The 18,018-nt window shown below is 46.4% G+C and overlaps 1 protein-coding gene across 5 annotated transcripts in view; it reads right to left on the bottom strand.

Moving 5' to 3' along the window:
• Positions 1-10,486: 10,486 nt before the first annotated feature.
• Positions 10,487-18,018, bottom strand: part of LOC147340038 (uncharacterized) — a 29,988-nt gene continuing 22,456 nt past the window's right edge. For 4 of the 5 annotated variants that reach the window (XM_086388353.1, XM_086388352.1, XM_086388351.1 and 1 more), the window contains one exon: positions 10,487-13,759. In XM_086388353.1, the coding sequence (XP_086244479.1) occupies positions 10,978-13,698 (2,721 nt within the window). In that variant the 5' untranslated portion in view covers positions 13,699-13,759 and the 3' untranslated portion in view covers positions 10,487-10,977. Of the gene's footprint in view, positions 13,760-17,193; positions 17,210-18,018 lie in introns of those variants that run through there. The other variant, XR_015159197.1, reaches the window with a different exon arrangement.

Here is an 18,018-nt window from a genome sequence, read left to right as displayed (position 1 = left end):
ACATTTAGGCTGCTTCCCTGTATCGGTTATTGTGAATAATGCTGCAACAAGTACAGGAATGAAAATATCTCTTGGAGAGTCTAATTTTAAATTTTTTGGATTAAAACCCAGAAGTGGGCTTGCTGAATCATATGGTAATTCAATTTTTAATTTTTTGAGGAACCTCAATACTGTTTTCCGCGATGGTTGCACCCATTGACATTCTCACTAACATTATAAAAGAGTTCTCTAAATGCTTGCACTTAATCATCTTCCTCTGTCCTGGACAGGGAGCAAGACAATCAACTTTTCAAATGATTGATGTGGTAAAACCACTTAACATCAGATCTACTCACTTAAATATTTAGGCACACAATACAGTAATGTTAAATATAGGCACAATGTTACCCAGCAGATCTCTGGAATTGGTTCATCTTGCATAACTGAAACATTATACCAAGTGAAAAGCAACTGCACATGCACATGCAGTCACCATGTGCAGTGATCTTGGAGCCCCCCAAAATGAAGTCTCTCACCGTTTCCATTGTTTCTCCATCTATTTGCCATGAAGTGATGGGACCGGATGCCATGATCTTTGGTTTTTGAATGTTGAGTTTTAAGCCAGCTTTTTCTCTTCTTTTTCACTTTCATCGAGGCTCTTTAGTTCTTCTTTGCTTTCTGCCATAAGGATGGTATCATCTGCGAATCCGAGGTTATTGATATTTCTCCCTGCAATCTTGATTCCAGCTTGTGCTTCATCCAGCCAAGCATTTTGCAAGATGTACTCTGCATATAAGTTAAATAAGCAGGGTGACAATACGCAACCTTGATGTATTCCTTTCTTTCTAGTTGACATAGCTATAAGTATTAGCTATTGTATTCTTACAATAATGTAAGCTAGAGAAAACAAAATTTTATTAAGAAAATCTTAAGAGAAAATATATTCACAGGACTGTATTTATCAATATTGTAAGTTTACAGCATGCATTTGCAAGAATCGTCTGTCAGTACATACATCTATTTTGCCTTATATGACAAAAAGACTATAGATGCAAAACACTAAATATCAACAATGAAAAAATAATGTGCAAAGCAATTCATAGTTAGTTACAGGTATAATGATTCAAGCATCGATAATGAAGAAGCAGCAATATGATTGCTTTATAGTAGCTTAGTGTAACTGATAGGATTGCTGCATGGTAGCCAAGCATATATAGTAATGAATGGATCACTAAAGTTTTTATATCCTACGCTATTTCAGTCATATTTATAATAAAGTACTGAAAACATTGTTACTTTAAGAGAAAACACTTACCTGTGATGACAGGCTGATGTGCCGTTTATCCATTCACAAGAGAGAGATGGGACAGTGTATAATAATAGAATTCTTTGAAAGCAAAATTATAAAACAGAGAATATAAACATTATTAATTTTATATTAAATGTCACTCACCTTCTGCCTATGCAATGGTAGGCTATCCACTTCAATACACGTCTTGCACGCTATGTTTTACATGATGGATACTTACTTAGCTGGTGGTGATGATGAAGATGATGACACAGAAACATCTCGTACAGTCCTTGCCTACAGTTATGAGCTCTTAGAACAAATACACTCACACACATACTCAACAGATAAGATTATTACCGGTATGGCACAATGATTATTTACTACTCATTGAGTGGAAGTGGATCATCATGTAGTCTTCATTCCCATCACCTTCTTGCTGAGTAGGCTGAAGAGGAGGAGGAAGAGGAAAGGTTGACCGTGATGAGTGGCAGAGATGGAAGAGCAGAGGAGGTGGAAGGGGAGGCAGGGGGAAGCAGGCACACTCAGTGTATGGAAATGCATTGTAATTTCTGTCTGAAGATTTTGCTTTTTTCTTTCTCTAAAAACGTTTCTGTGTGTTATCAGTCTTCCTTCCACCATTTGCTTTCTTTTCAGTGCCCATATCATAGAAGGATCCATGCCATACAAGAGTCAAAAGCAGCCTTGAGTCCTCAGAATGCTTCTGCCAGATTGTCTAATGTCAATTTGTTTTCTGGCACTGCTTCTTCTACATCTTGTTCCTCATCATCCAGCTCTGGTTCAGCACCACTCATCTCCATCAAGTCGTATTCTGTTAATTCCTCTGCTGTAGGCTCTGCTGCTGCTGCTAAGTCGCTTCAGTCGTGTCCGACTCTGTGCGACCCCATAGACGGCAGCTCACCAGGCTCCCCCGTCCCTGGGATTCTCCAGGCCAGAACACTGGAGTGGGTTGCCATTTCCTTCTCCAATGCATGACAGTGAAAAGTGAAAGTGAAGTCGCTCAGTCGTGTATGACTCTTAGCGATCCCATGGACGGCAGCCTACTAGGCTCCTGCGTCCATGGGATTTTCCAGGCAAGAGTACTGGAGTGGGTTGCCATTGCTTTCTCTGCTGTAGGCTCTGCTAGCTCTTGGACATTTCCAAGATCCATATTTTGGGACTCTTCACCCCCTCCTACCTTTTCATGCTATATCCACAGTCTCTGTCATGATTTTCTTAACTCACACTGTCACAAATCCTGTGAAGGCATGCACAACACCTGAACAGTTTTTTTTTTTTTTTTTTTTTTTTTAAGCAGGAATTTATTATTTGGGACATTCATGGGGTTTTTTTTTTTTTTTTGGTAACAACAATCGCATCTTCAGTCATGTAATCCTTCCAGATTTCATGATGTTCTATCAGGGTTCTCGTCCATAGCATTGACAGTCATTTCCATAGAGTACCATGTGTAATGAGCTTTAAAGGTCCCTTTGACCCTCTGATCTATAGACTGACTTAAAGATGTTGTATTTAGGGGAAAGGAGACACTTTGACGCCTTCAGTGTTGAACTCATAGGGTTCTGGGTGGCAAAAGCATTGTCCAGTATCAAAAGAATTTTAAAAGGCAGTTCCTTACTGGCAAGGTATTTTCTGCATCCAGGGACGAAGCACTGATGAAACCAATCCCCCCAAAGGGTTCCTGCTGTCCAGCCTTCTTGCTGTACAACTGAAACACTGGCAGATGATATTTATCATTTCCCTTTAAAGTTCAGGGTTAGCAGCTCTATAGGTTAGGGGAGTTCTGATTATTTGCACAAAAACCTGACAGCATTTGCACAAAATCATAGAATTAGCCTATCTCATTCTGTCTCAAATCCTGGAGCTCATTTCCCTTCCTTACCAATGAACGTACTTTGTGGTATTTTGTCCAGAATAGGGCACTTTCGTCTACCTTAAAACCTGTCCAGACAGATCTCCTTTCTCTTCAGGGATTTTCTTTTCTTTTTTTTTTTATTTTATTTTTAAACTTTACAAAATTGTATTAGTTTTGCCAAATATCAAAATGAATCCATCACAGGTATACATGTGCTCCTTTTAAATTTTTTTGGAGTATATTTGATTTACAATGTTGTGTTAATTTCAGGTGTATTGCAAAGTGATTCAGTTATTCATATACATATATGCACCCTTTTAGAGAGTCTTCCCTCATATAAGTTATCACAGACCGTTGACTTTCCTGTTCTATACAATAGGTCCTTGTTGGCTATCTATCTTAAATACAGTACTGTTTATATCTTCATCCCAAGCTTCTGATTTAACCTTCCCTGCCACGTTTCCTCCTTGGTAACCATAGGTTCATTTTTGATATCTGTTCAGTCTTTCTCTATTTTGTAAATAACTTTATTTCTATCATTTTTTCAAATTATATTTCCACATTTGAGTGATGTGATATTTGTCTTTGTCTGATTTCACTTAAGGAGAAGGCGATGGCAACCCACTCCAGTACCCTTGCCTGGAAAATCCCATGGACGCAGGAGCCTAGTAGGCTGCCGTCCATGGGGTTGCTAACAGTCGTACACGACTGAGCGACTTCACTTTCACTTTTCACTGTCATGCATTGGAGAAGGAAATGGCAAGCCACTCCAGTGTTCTTGCCTGGAGAATTCCAGGGACGGGGGAGCCTGGTGGGCTGCCATCTATGGGGTCGCACAGAGTCGGACACGACTGAAGCGACTTAGCAGCAGCAGCAGACTTCACTTAATATGAAAATTTCAAAGATGTCCATTTTCTCCACTTTTACTCAACATGATTTCAGAAGTCCTAGCCATGGCAATCAGAGAACAGAAGAAATAAAAGGAATCCAAGTTGGAAAAGGAGTGACACTGGCACTGTTTGCAGATGACATGATACTAGACATAGAAAAGCCGCAAATTGCTGTGAGAAAACTACTAGAGCTCATCAATGAATTGGTAAAGCTGCAAGATACAAAATTAATATCCAGTGATTTTCTTGATGACATATGGGAAACCACCTGTTGCATCTTGTTTGCAAAAGCTGCTTCCCCTATTATTTAGATATTTTGAAGTCAAACCTCTTTCTGAAATTATCAGATCATCCTTTGCTGACATTAAATTTTCCAGCTTTAGATCCTTCACCCACTTTTGCTTTAGGTTGTCATAATGACTTTGCTTTTTCTTCAATCGTGTTTGAGTCTATAGATATGCCTTGCTTATAGCAACCCTGCACCCACATACAAGCTATGGTATGGGGAGGGAGGAGGGAGGAGGGTTCAGGATGGGGAACACGTGTATACCTGTGGCGGATTAATGTTGATATATGGCAAAACCAATAGAATATTGTAAAGGTAAAAAATAAAAAAAATAAAGTTAAAAAAAACAGAATATTTAATTAAGCTCGAAAAAAAGAGATAAAAACATACTTCACAAAAAGCACAAGATTTTCACACCTGCTGGTGTAGCTGCAGTGATGGCTTCATAAATTTCCTTTTCTTTTTCTTACAGTAGTGCTTATGCTGGATTCATTCATCTTGAAATGGTGGCAACCACAACTGCAGATCCAAACCAGTATACAAGGAGCAACTCAACTTTTTTGTATAATGTCATGACTTCTCTCTGCTTCGTGAGAGCACTTCCAGCACCACTAGGGGCACTTCACATGAGTCCTATTGTGTTACTCAAAGTTTGGAGTATCGTACTAAACAGAGTAAGAAATAGCTGTGAACCATTGGTGATCACATTTTTGGAGATAACAGTTTAGTCCACAAACTATTCCTCATAGATGAATAGTGCTATTCATGATCCATAAGTGTGTGTGTGTGTGTGTGTGTGTGTGTGTTGCTCTTACTCATTTCAAGTGCAGCTGATCTAAGCTGTATGCTTACCTGTGGTACTGCAATTTCTTAATTGGACTCTGGACCTTCTATAAAGGTTATTTTGCTACTTATATACTTTTAAGATCTGGGTTGCTGAGGGGAAACAGGGGCTGGGAATTCCTGTTCCACTGTATTGCAGATGCCACACAGACAAGACCATTTTTTAATTTTCTGATATGAACAATTTCACTCACTGTCCTTTATCATTGGCAAGAAACTCCCAATTCTCTTGTCCTGTCATCTTGTTCTGAACCACAAAAGGAGATTCAAGGATTTCTGACTGATTATACAAAATATAAAAACCTTTGTACTTATACTGAAATACAGCAATAAATGGGATATACTTTGTTCATAAACACAAATACGGAAGTCAAATTAACCTTCAATTACAAGAAGTGTATTTCAATAGTGCCAAAAAGAAAGCCCTAAACAGAAAAAGATACATCTCCCAGTTACTGAGGTCAAGCAAGGACAAAACAAGGCATAAAATGTGTTCCCTTCAGATCCACCTTGGCACTCAATTACTTGGAATACTTACTTCTCTTTTCAACCTCAAGTTGAAGGATCTGCCCTGGATGTCACTATGTGGGAGGAGCTGGCAGACTTGGTTCTGGAAAGTGCCCTGCCCATGGCAGTAGCGCTCTGTCTTTCTCAGCTCTCAAGGCCTCTCTCTACCTCATCCTATGAGGGGATTCAGGACCTCCGAGGGCTGACTGCAGCAAGTGGACACTACAGAACCCCACTGGTTCTGGGTGGCTATTTCTTTCACTTCTTTTTAAGGGGCTTCACACATATATTTGACAATTCCTACTCTGACCTGAGATTGCCTTCCTTAGACCAAAAGTGTCATGTCCCTGACAACTGTACTGACACAACAGAGAAAAGAGATGTTCACCTTGAGAGTTCTGCTGAAGCCTTCTTACACCTAATATTCTGGGGTGTTGCATTCCTCAGTCCAGTTGCATGGGTGTCTTTCTAAAGGCCCTTGCCCCTTTGATTAAAGCCTTCTTGGGAAATGCCACGTCCCTGAAAGGCCCTGAGTACTTTCTCTACTGCGGACCTTGCAGAGAAGGAATCCCTGTCCTAGGAGTGATAAGAGACAGGAAATCCATGGCATAAGTAAGGGGGCCTAGGCAGAGACCTGTGAGGGAAACAAAACGTGGTAACCTGTCCCTTCTCTCCTTCAGCCAGACTTCTCAGGCAACCTCTATTCTAATAAACTTTATATTTTAGATCTAATAGATATTTTTTATACAAAAGAATGGCTGTGAGATGATGTTTTTGAGTTCCTTACTGATCTTATAAGCTTATCTGAAAGTTAAAACGTTCAGATCTTTTAAGATGTCTGAACCCTCATATGTATGGACAGATGACCCTATTGTCAGCAAACACTATCTTTTTTTCCTCTCTTCATATGTCATATTTATTTTGGCATAATTATTATTATTATTGCTCTGGATATGTATTACAATATAATAGTTGGACCTGAGAGGCCCTGTTCTTAATGCTTCATACATTTCACAGTAATGAGAATAAAAAGGGAATTAAGGGCACAAGGTCAGATGAGGCCTCCAGGAGTGAGATGGTGAGCTTTAGACTAACTCAAATCAAGGACCTATGGCCATCCCTGTCACTTAAACAGCCATGGAAAAGTTTGTCACATCATTAAACTCTCTGAGAGTGCCTCGGGCTCTTTAACTGTGAAGGGAGTTTGACAAGCCCTGTCTGTAAGGACTGCTGGGATGTGGTGGTAACTGTAAAGCATCTGCCACAGTGCCTGGCAGGCACCAACCATATCCCTCCCTTCTCAGGACTGGTGGCTATACTTTGCAACGAAGATCTCACCTCCCTTAAGCCTGATATAGGGCTTCCCTGATGGCTCAGCAGGAAAGGATCCGCCTGTGATACAGGAGCTGCAGGAGACTCAGACTCAGTCTCTGGGTCAGGAAGATCCCCTGGAGGAGGAAATGGCAACCCAGCCTAGAATTCTTCCTTGGAATATCCCATGGACAAAGAGCCTGGTGGGCTACAGTCCATGGAGTCACAAAAGAGTTAGACATGACTTAGCAATTCAAGAAGAAGAAGAAGAAGAAGGTCTGGTGTAAGAAGTGAGGGAGAGCCTTGCCTGACAGTCTTCCCCTGAGCTTTCTAGAACTGACATCAAATGGGAGGGCATGGCTCTCCTTTGTCCCCTCTATTCAGGGATGAGTAGACCCCTCAGTCTCCACTCGGGCTTCACAAATTGACTTCTGGTGGAGCCTGGGGAATCCCCTCCTTCTTGACCTGTGGCCTATCTCCTCATAGTAAGACTGATACCTCCCTGTGAGCCTGGAGGAGGAAGTAAGAATGGCCTTATCTAGCCACCCCTACCCGTAGTCTCACAAGAATTAAAGCTGTGGCAAGCTCCATGGGAATGACAGGTGGTTCCTCTCAGGGGCCCAAATCAGGGTCCCAAATTTGACTCTCAGCCAAGCCCAAGACTCCCCCTTCTGTTGACACCACCATCAGACCAAACCCTAACTTTCCTGATACTCCTCGGTAAGAGCTGAAGGGCCCCTTGGCCTGATATATTTGCCTGAGGCCTTCTAGGCAGAGTAGGGAACATACTGTGTGGCCATCCTGGTGTTTATGTTCCCACATTCTTTGCTGTCCTCACCGTCTTGGAAAGAACCTGGAAATATTCCCGAGCTGGAAACATTCCCTGACTTGCCTTAAAGCTTCTCCACTCAGGCCAATAGTTCCCTGATCCGTGAGGAGGAAGAGGAGTTTGCCTCGTAGGGCCACCACAGGCCATGGTCTTCTGAGGCTAACAGGAGTGGAAGGAATATGTTCTGCCCCCACTGTTTTGAGGTGGGTAGTCTATTCAAGTCTTCAGGGTCCTTACCTCAACTTCTGGCACAACGTGGAAATCATCCTTCTGCTGAGCTTCGGCTGCTCCCTTTGATCAGGATGAGGTTCCTTACCTCCATGTGATCCTCTGGGAGGAAGTGAGTAGGACTCACCATGTCACCAGGCCTAAGTGGCACAGTCCCAGTCCTGACAACAGGGTCAGTGCCTTCTGTATAACCCCCTTCTTTCTGGGAGGGATCCTTGGCTGTCAGTCAGTATCATCAGTTGATTCCTGTTAGGAACAGGGTACCCTTCCTCAGCTGATACAGCCTCCCTCCATTAGCCCAAGGACTTTAAGGCCCTGAAGCCATTTGCCTTCAGAAAATAAGGGATAAACCCAGTCTGAAAGCCCTGCCTGTTCCCTCCCAGGGCCCATTACAGTTGCAGGACTTTCTAAGAATTTATCTGTAATGGCGTAGTTGGCTGACACACTCCTCATACAGGACTGTACAAATGTCATGCCTAGGATTTCCACTCTCTGATGACGAGCCAGCCTATAAACCAAGGTCAACTCCTTGAAACCCTCCAGGTAGAAGTCACGGGGCCCTTGAGCCGGCCAGCACTTACCTATGCCTCCCAGGGCTAACTGGAGAGGAGGGACTAAGTGTAGTCCTGTCAGCTGTGGATTGAGGGGCTTCATGTCCACACTCTGGGTCCTCACTTTGACTCTGCACCCTTCCTGGGGCTCTATTCTCTGCAGATTCCCAATGTCCCCACCTCCCCAGGACCTGAGTTGAAAGTGTTAACCACAGCAGCCCAGATAGTTCTGGACTTCATGGGCTTGCCAATGAGGACGGGTCTTAACAGGATCCTTCTGTTCTGGATGGGTCTTTCCATCACCCTCATTCAGGTTAATCACCATCATTTCTGCGAGATTGATCCTCTCTACCAACATCAGAACTCTGTGCCGAGACCAAGTTTCTTAGGTCTCTGAGAAGCCTGAAGAATAAGTGAGGCTATGCTAAGGCTAATAGCCTAAGCCCACCAGTTCTGAATTCCTCTGTGTCTGAGATCAGAAGGGAGTGTTGACCACCCCCCCCCCCATATTCTTGGGTCTTGCTCTCCTCAATCCTCCTACCTGGGGCCCTCATCTTGCTTTCTGTGTCTTGGATTAAAGGCCTTTGGGGAAATTCCATGTCTCTACAAACTCCTGAGCTATGTTTGCTCTGCAGTGCTACAGAGAATGGGTCCCTGTCCCAGGAGTGACGGGAGATGGAGAAGCTATAGTCCAAGGCGGGAGTCCCAGGACAGGTGGCAGTCCTTTAGGGAGAAAAAAGTAGATCAATCTATCTCATCAGCCAGGTGAAGATTCTCATGTCATTTCTGTTCTGATAGGTTTACTTTCCACAGGGAAGAGACTATAAGGATGATATGGAGACTCCTTGCTCTTCAGAGGTTATCTAACATGGCCAATGTACATGCTTGTACTGTCCCTGAATATTGTTTCTTTCGCTTATCTATGAGTAATGAATAAGGGATACATATTGTTGGTTAAGTATATCTGGTATTCTTACTACTCTGGCTACACATTTCGACCCAGTAGCTTGAGCACGAGGGCATTCTTTGCTATCACCTAGGACAAATTTTGGAGTACTGAGAAAAGCACTGAAATAAAAGATACAGGGTGGGGACTTTCCTGGTGGTCCAATGGCTAGGACTCCAGGCTCCCAATGCAGGGGGCCCAGGTTCGATCCCTGGTCAGGGAACTAGACCACACATGGAGCAACTAAGATCCAGCACAGCCAAATAAATAAATAAATGATATAAATAAGGAATTGTCAAATGTTAAAAGGACTTGTTAAAGAACAAAGACAAGGGTATGTCTCAGGTTGGGGGGAGAACAACAGTATGAGTGACAAGTAGTGTAGAGCAGGAGTCTATTGACAGCTGTCATTTACCAGCCTCATGTATTTCAGCACAAAACCAAACCCTAACTCTATGAGCCTTGGGCTCTCCCCTGTGAACTAAGTTTGATAAGCCTTTTCTTGTCAGATTGGTGGAATATAAGTATTTATGGAAAGCTTCTGTCACAGCGCCTGTCTCTATTGAGACATTAGGAACAATGGCAGTTATTACTATGATTATCTTGACCTCAGATGTTACATCAGCCGGATTTTTTTTTTTCAATCTATCACATATCAGAAACTATGCAGTGTTCCAAGTGGGGGAAAAAAAAGACCCAACCTCCCAAATCAGCCAAAATTCTGCTTAGCAATGAAACCAAAGTAATATGTTCTCTCCCCTCTTTACCCTGCTTCTTTCTTGTTCTTCCTGAAGTAGAGAGTATCTCATCCTCTTCCACAGAATGACAGTATCTCTGAGAAACTTTAATGAGTGGACAGAGGCTAGGACTTTTTTTGACTAATCACCACCAGTACAAGCATGAAGACTTAAGAGCAGATTCTCAATGTTTGTGTAAAAGAAGAGCCATGAATAAATCATTTGCTATAATTTATATTCTCATTCTTGAAAACCATAAACCATAAGCAGAGGCAAGTATGTGTCTTTTACACTTACAAAAAGGGAGACTAAGCAGAGAGTAAATCCAGCCAAAATCTGAAGAAATTTCAGCTATCTCCCTAACAATGTATCAATGTTCTAAGCCTCTATTAGTGTGGTGTCTTTCGCATTTCTAAGGACACTCTTATCCTAAAGTGATGTTATTCTCATCCTGGATCACAAAAGTGATGTGACGATTTCCAATATTTATTTGAGAAAACAAAATTCTTACTCCTAAACTTGACAAACAGCAAAGTGTGTGTGACCCATGTTATTCATATACTTATATCATGACTTTAAATGATCTTTCTGTTGAAAAATTTTAACAACTGAAAATTGGGGGAAATAAAGTCAACAAGTTATTGATGCATATCAGGAGCACAGGTTGACCGGCTTCTCCAGCCACAAAGTGAACGGGCTTCAGATCATACTAGGGACGAGATAAGCGGCTGGATGCGGCCCTGGGGTGCACAGTGGCTGAAGCAGAAGGGCCAGCAGTGGCTGAGGCAGCAGTGCCAGGCCTGGTTGAGGTAGAAGTGCCAGCAGTGGCTGAGGCAGCAGTGCCAGGCCTGGTCGAGGTACAAGTGCCAGCAGCGGCTGAAGCAGCAGTGCCAGGCCTGGTAGAGGCAGAAGTGCCAGCAGTGGCTGAGGCAGCAGTGCCAGGCCTGGTTGAGGCACGACGGCCAGCAGCGGCTGAGGCAGCAGTGCCAGGCCTGGTTGAGTCAGAAGTGCCAGCAGTGGCTGAGGCAGCAGTGCCAGGCCTGGCCGAAGCAGAACGGCCAGCAGCGGCTGAGGCAGCAGTGCCAGGCCTGGTTGAGGCACGACGGCCAGCAGCGGCTGAGGCAGCAGTGCCAGGCCTGGTTGAGTCAGAAGTGCCAGCAGTGGCTGAGGCAGCAGTGCCAGGCCTGGCCGAAGCAGAACGGCCAGCAGCGGCTGAGGCAGCAGTGCCAGGCCTGGTTGAGGCACGACGGCCAGCAGCGGCTGAGGCAGCAATGCCAGGCCTGGTTGAGTCAGAAGTGCCAGCAGTGGCTGAGGCAGCAGTGCCAGGCCTGGCCGAAGCAGAACGGCCAGCACTGGCTGAGGCAGCAGTGCCAGGGCTGGATGAGGCAGAAGTGCCAGCAGTGGCTGAGGCAGCAATGCCAGGCCTGGTTGAGGCAGAAGTGCCAGCAGTGGCTGAGGCAGCAGTGCCAGGCCTGGCCGAAGCAGAAGGGCCAGCACTGGCTGAGGCAGCAGCGCCAGGGCTGGATGAGGCAGAAGTGCCAGCAGTGGCTGAGGCAGCAGTGCCAGGCCTGGCCGAAGCAGAAGGGCCAGCACTGGCTGAGGCAGCAGTGCCAGGGCTGGTTGAGGCAGAAGTGCCAGCAGTGGCTGAGGCAGCAATGCCAGGCCTGGTTGAGGCAGAAGTGCCAGCAGTGGCTGAGGCAGCAGTGCCAGGCCTGGCCGAAGCAGAAGGGCCAGCACTGGCTGAGGCAGCAGTGCCAGGGCTGGATGAGGCAGAAGTGCCAGCAGTGGCTGAGGCAGCAGTGCCAGGCCTGGTTGAGGCAGAAGTGCCAGCAGTGGCTAAGGCAGAAGTGCCAGGCCTGTATGAAGAAGAATGGCCAGTGCTGGCTGAGGCAGCAGTGCCAGGCCTGGCTGAAGCAGAATGGCCAAAAGAGGCTGAGACACCAGTGCCAGGGCTGGCTGAAGCAGAATGGCCAGCAGCGGCTGAGGCGGCAGTGCCAGGCCTGGCTGAAGCAGAATGGCCAAAAGAGGCTGAGACACCAGTGCCAGGCCTGGCTGAAGCAGAACGGCCAGCAGCGGCTGAGGCGGCAGTGCCAGGCCTGGCTGAAGCAGAATGGCCAAAAGAGGCTGAGACACCAGTGCCAGGCCTGGCTGAAGCAGAACGGCCAGCAGCAGCTAAGGCAGCAGTGCCAGGCCTGGTTGAGGCAGAACGGCCAGCAGCGGCTGAGGCTGCAGTGCCAGGCCTGGTTGAGGCAGAATGGCCAAAAGAGGCTGAGACACCAGTGCCAGGCCTGGCTGAAGCAGAACGGCCAGCAGCAGCTAAGGCAGCAGTGCCAGGCCTGGTTGAGGCAGAACGGCCAGCAGCGGCTGAGGCAGCAGTGCCAGGCCTGGTTGAGGCAGAAGTGCCAGCCCTGGCTTCACTTCTGGCTCCGGTGCTCTCTATTTCCTCTCTCCAAGCCTCTTCATATTGCGGCTGCAAGGCAGGATGGACTGAATCCTTGACCTTGGCCAAAAACTGCAGGATTTTTGTCTTGCTGGTTTCTGTGAGCGCTTTAGGACCACACAGGAACTCATAGCGAGGGGGATCGCTGCCGGGCACCTGGCGGTACTCCAGGTACTCTTCCTGCACCAGATCTTCTGTGATGAGCTTCCTAGGCTCTCCAAAGATAAAGTGACTTCTTCCATCATAGATGCCCAGCATATTCAGGAACTTCCAGATCTCCTCAGGGGCGTGGTTGCCATTCAGGTAGATGACACCCAGCAGAGGCATCAGAAGACCATTCTTCGGCAGCCCCAAGTCACCTCTCATAGACTCGCTGTCACTGAGATCTAGGTTGCTCACCAGGGTATAGCAGTGACTGTTGGGCCTGACTTCCTTCAGCACCAGGCCAAACACCATCTCCATGTGCTCGGAGGCCTTGCTAAGGATCTCAGGGGATTGTTCCTTGTACCTTCTATTGATTTTCTGCAGCATTTTGGACCTCTTAATGAATTCCCTCATCTTATACTTATACAGCATGTACTGCACCAATAGCTCTGCCTTCATGGTCAGAAGATCTGTGTGAAAGCTCGCAGCAGCAGCTGAGGCCTGGGAGGAATTTTCACCTTCCTGAACTTGGCCCTCAGCACCTACACCAGATCTTGAGCGTGCTGCGCCACCGACACCAGATCTCGAGCGTGCTGCGCCACCACCACGAGATCTTTTGCGTATAGCACCTTCAGCAGCACTGGTGGTGCCTTGGGCTCCCAGAGGCCCCTTGGAGGTGCCAGCAGCAGACGAGCTTGAGGGAGCGCTCTCTGAATCAGGAGGGGAGGAGGAGGTGGTCTCTTCTCCCCCAGATGTGGTAGCCTGATTATGAACACCCTGGGTCTCAGCTCGAGCCTGGCGACGTTTCTCACGAGCACGGTGCTTACTCTTCTGCCCAGGAGGCATGATGGCTGTGATCAGGGACCACAGGCAGGAGTCTGGGCCAAGAGACAGGAGATTGGGGCACCTGGAGGATGGAGAATGAGGTGACATGAGCACCTTAAAACATGGAGACTCCACCTTGGCTTAATCAAAGGCCGCCTCTGCAGGTGTCCTTGAGGACACTGCTCTAGGAACCCACAAGGCTCCTGTTTTCCTGCTCAGACCAAACATGGTCTCCTGAGAACAAAATCTGGTGCAGGCAGGTTGATGTCCCTGTGGACCCTCACAAGATCCTAATTCAAGGTCTAAAATATTTTTTTGCTTCTGGTTTCTCCTATATGTCTTTTGGAAAATAAAATTATTTTTTGCAGTATTACAATATTAATTTATAATAGAGTACCAGTTTCTGCCACACATCAATATGAATCAGCCATAGGTATATCTTATGTCTCCTCCATCTTGAAACTTCCTCCCACGTTCCCACAGAATCCCACAGAGGAAGAACAGAGGCCTTACTTTTCCTCTGCGCCCTCTCAGCCCTGCTTTGGATTTACTCAGGTGACAGCAGGTGCCAGCAGTGGGGTTTTCTAAGTTCTACTTCAGTATTATCACGTCAAGTCCTGGCGGAGCCTTGGCACCCTTCCCTCTGCTACTCTGATGTAGACACTTTAGACCTCCCCATGATCCAGAGGTAAGTGAAGGGATGCCTCATACCACCTCCCTGCCAGGAGATAGATAACCAGTTCTGAGAGTTCATTAAGGTCTTTTCTATCCTGAGTTCACTGGGATCATCATTCAGGGTCCTTACCTTGGCTCCTTAAAACATTGGGCACCATTATCCATTTGCGGACTGGTGTCTACACCTTCAGACATTTCCCCTCCCGTAGACTTCGTATAAAACAGAAAAGAAGGTGCTTAGCCTCACAGCCCTTCCCTGAGATTTCCTGGGCTGAAATCTGAGGGTTGGGATGGATGCAATGAGTCCTCACTCAGGTTCCTCAATTGGGCTCCCGGTAGAGAAGCTCAAATTTCTCCTGAAGTGATGACTGCTTGATAGTAAAAGCCAATCACTCCATGTCCCAAAAGCAGGAAGTGAAGATGACCTTATCTTACCAAACATGGTCTCCTGACGACAAAATCTGGTGCAGGCAGGTTGATGTCCCTGTGGACCCACACAAGATCCCAATTCAAGTTCTAAAATATTTTTTGCTTCTGGTTTCTCCTATATGTTTTTTTGAAAGTAAATTTTTTTTACAATATTACAATATTAATTTATAATAGTGTACAAGTTTCTGCCACACATCAATATGAATCAGCCATAGGTGTATCTTATGTCTCCTCCATCTGGAAACTCCCTCCCACGTCACACCTCTCTTAAGTTATCACAGAGCACTGGCTTTGAACTCCCTGGTCATAAAACTACTTCCTACTGGTTATCTATTTTCCATATGATAATGTGCACATTTTCAGTGTTACTCTCTCAATCTGCTCCTCCCTCTCCTTCCCCCACTGGGTCCACGAGTGTGTTCTCTATGTCAGCATCCCCAGGCTGCCCTGCAAATATGTTCATAAGTACCATCTTTCTGGATTCCATATATATGCATTAATATATGATATTGGCTTTCCTCTTTCTGACTTAATTCACTCTGCTTACAAAAACTAGGAATAAAACTACCACATAAGCCAACAACCCCACTAGTGGACATATACCCTGAGGAAATGGTAACGGAAAAAGACACTTGTACTCGTGTTCACTGCAGCACTATTTACAATAGCCACGACATAGAAGCAACCAAGCTCTACATTTGACTCATGACAGGGTCTAAGGTTTCTCCCTCTGCTGACCACTCCATTCAGACCAAGACCCTTACTTCCCCATTAGCCCACAGTGGGGACAGACATGTATCCTTGAGGTCTCCCAGGGATGACAACAGAGAGATGTGCTCTGAATGACGTGGTGTGGAACATTCACATCCCCCAAGGTTCTCACCATCCACCAGGACACCTGAAACCCTCCCTTGTCAACCTGAGGCTGCCCCCACTGACCTGGTCTCTCACTTCCCTGAGATGTCCCAGGAAGTGTCATGTCAAAATACCCGATTCTCCCACTCCTGAAAATAGGACTGGCGCCTTATGTGACTCCATTTCTTATGGGAGGAGCCCCCATCCTCATTCAGCGTCACAGCCATTAATATTGTTGCAGACTAGGTCCCTTTGTTGAACTGGGTTTATTCCATTACAGCAAGGCTCTCACTTCCCCAAAACCACCTCCAGTGGACACCAGGGGGCACCACAGTTGGCCAGCTGTAACCGGCGCCTCCTAGAGCCCAGTACAGGGGGGCCGCTCAGTGTCGTCCCCTTGGCGGTGTCGAAGTCTGCTCATCAGCCCTCAGGTCCCTCATCTCGGACCTAGACCTCCTCCGGGGGTAGAATCCGGGCCTATCCCCATAGACAAACGCCTTAGCCTGAGACACTCTAAACCACATTCAGCCGATAGCTCTGAGGGACTCATAAGAACCATATCACAGGGGTGGGATGTGGATGGGTCACTTTTATTACTGGGAGGGTTGGGAAAGACCCATGAGCTACATTCACGTCCTCACCTTGGTTCCGGACGAGTCCTGAACACTAAGTGTCCGCCATACGGTCGCCGCGGCTACCGGTCGATCTGCTGGCTTTCAAAGCGGAAGTGGAGGGGAGCTGCATAAGGTCCTACGTGGGGTCTCCCAGGGATGACGGCAGGGGCAGCATGCTATGGGAACCCCGGTAGCTCAATATTCATTCCTCCTTGGGTCCTCCTTGTGCAGTGTATCGGAGCCCAGGATGCCCCCTCCCATGAACCCAAGTCTTCCAGCTCCCAAACAGAGCCCTCGCCTTCCCAAGTCCCTAGTGGTGGGAGGCCAGCTGTGCTCTGAGCATCTCTGCTTGTCAGGTGGGTTGCCACTCTGTGAGCCTCCTTCGTTGGGTGAGAGATCCTCTCACTAGCACTGATGGTCCTCACCTTAAGTCCGGTTATGGTCAAGACACCCCCATCTGCAGATCTGGGTTCTGATCTGGCTAGAGGAGACTCAGCCCTCCCTAAGATCACACAGGTTGAATGAGCGGACCACTCAGAAGGAGCTCCTGTGGGCTAAGAATTTACAGAATTCTGTTTGGCTCCCTCTGCAGGGGTCCCCGCTAACACTCAGCATCGCATGTGAAGTCCTCCTTGGATTCAGGTCTCTCCCTCTGCGAAACTGCAGCTGATTGTATTAGACAGAGGTCTCACCTCGCTAAGACTTTCTAGACTGAAATCAACCTGACATCTGTGCCCAGAGTTTCCTGGGGACCACAGCATCAGTGATTTTCCAGGGCCTCCTTTTAGAGTATATGCTACTGTGAGTCCACTTTCACATCTTCACATTGACACATGACGAATCCTGTAACTTGACTCTGTTTTACGAAGCTTCTTGTCTTACATCAAGGTCCTAGTCTCCTGAGAATTCCAAGTTGGAAGGCAGGATAATCCTCATGTGATCCTAGTCCATCAGGACCTCTGAGAATAGACAGTGGGGATGCAACTTGAGTCCTTCTGATTCCTCTTGCTTAGCATCCTCACTACATCTACCACAGCCTGGGACTGCTCCTTCTGCTGAGCTAAGATTCCTCTTCTTAGTCTTTGGGTGACCACTATATTCAGGGAAGATTTTCCCTCAGTCCTCCTTCATGGAGGTTCCCATATCAGCTTCTGTCCCTCGATTAAAGGCTTCCTGGGGAATGCATATTCCTACAAATAGTGAGCAGTACCCTCTAGCAAATCTTGGAGAAAACGGGTCTCAGTCCCAAAAGTGATGTAAGATTAGGAAAATGCAGCAGAAATTAAGGAACTCAGGACAGATGTTATGATGTCAAAGAGATAGAGGTGATATATTCCTGCTCTTCAGCCAGATTTAGGGTGTGTGCTTAATCGCTCAGTCATGTCCCACTCTTTGTGACCCCATGTACTGTAGCCCGGCTGGCTCCTCTGTCCGTGCAGATTCTCCAGGCAAGAATACTGAAGTGTGTTACATGCCCTCCACCAGGGATTGTGCCCAACCCAGAGATCGAACTCAGGTCTCCTGCATTGCAGGCGAATTCTGTACCATCTGAGTCACCAGATTTAGCGTAGTTCTAAAATATTTACTTTCGGCACCTCCCTGTTGGTCCAGTGGTTATGCGCTCCCAATGCAGGGGTCCTAGGTTTGATCCCTAGTCAGGTAACTTGATCCCACTTGCCGCAACTAAAAATCTCACATCCAACAACCAAGAGTTCACGTGCCACACCTAAAATCTCACATTCCACAACTAAAGAGCCTGCATGTGGCA

Source organism: Bos grunniens, chromosome X (genome assembly GCF_055505025.1).
Source record: "Bos grunniens cultivar Pamir isolate PY7600 chromosome X, Bosgru_T2T1.0, whole genome shotgun sequence".
Taxonomy (NCBI): Eukaryota; Metazoa; Chordata; class Mammalia; order Artiodactyla; family Bovidae; genus Bos; species Bos grunniens.
Note: the sequence above shows the minus strand (reverse complement) of the source record. Positions and strands in the feature narration are given on the sequence as shown.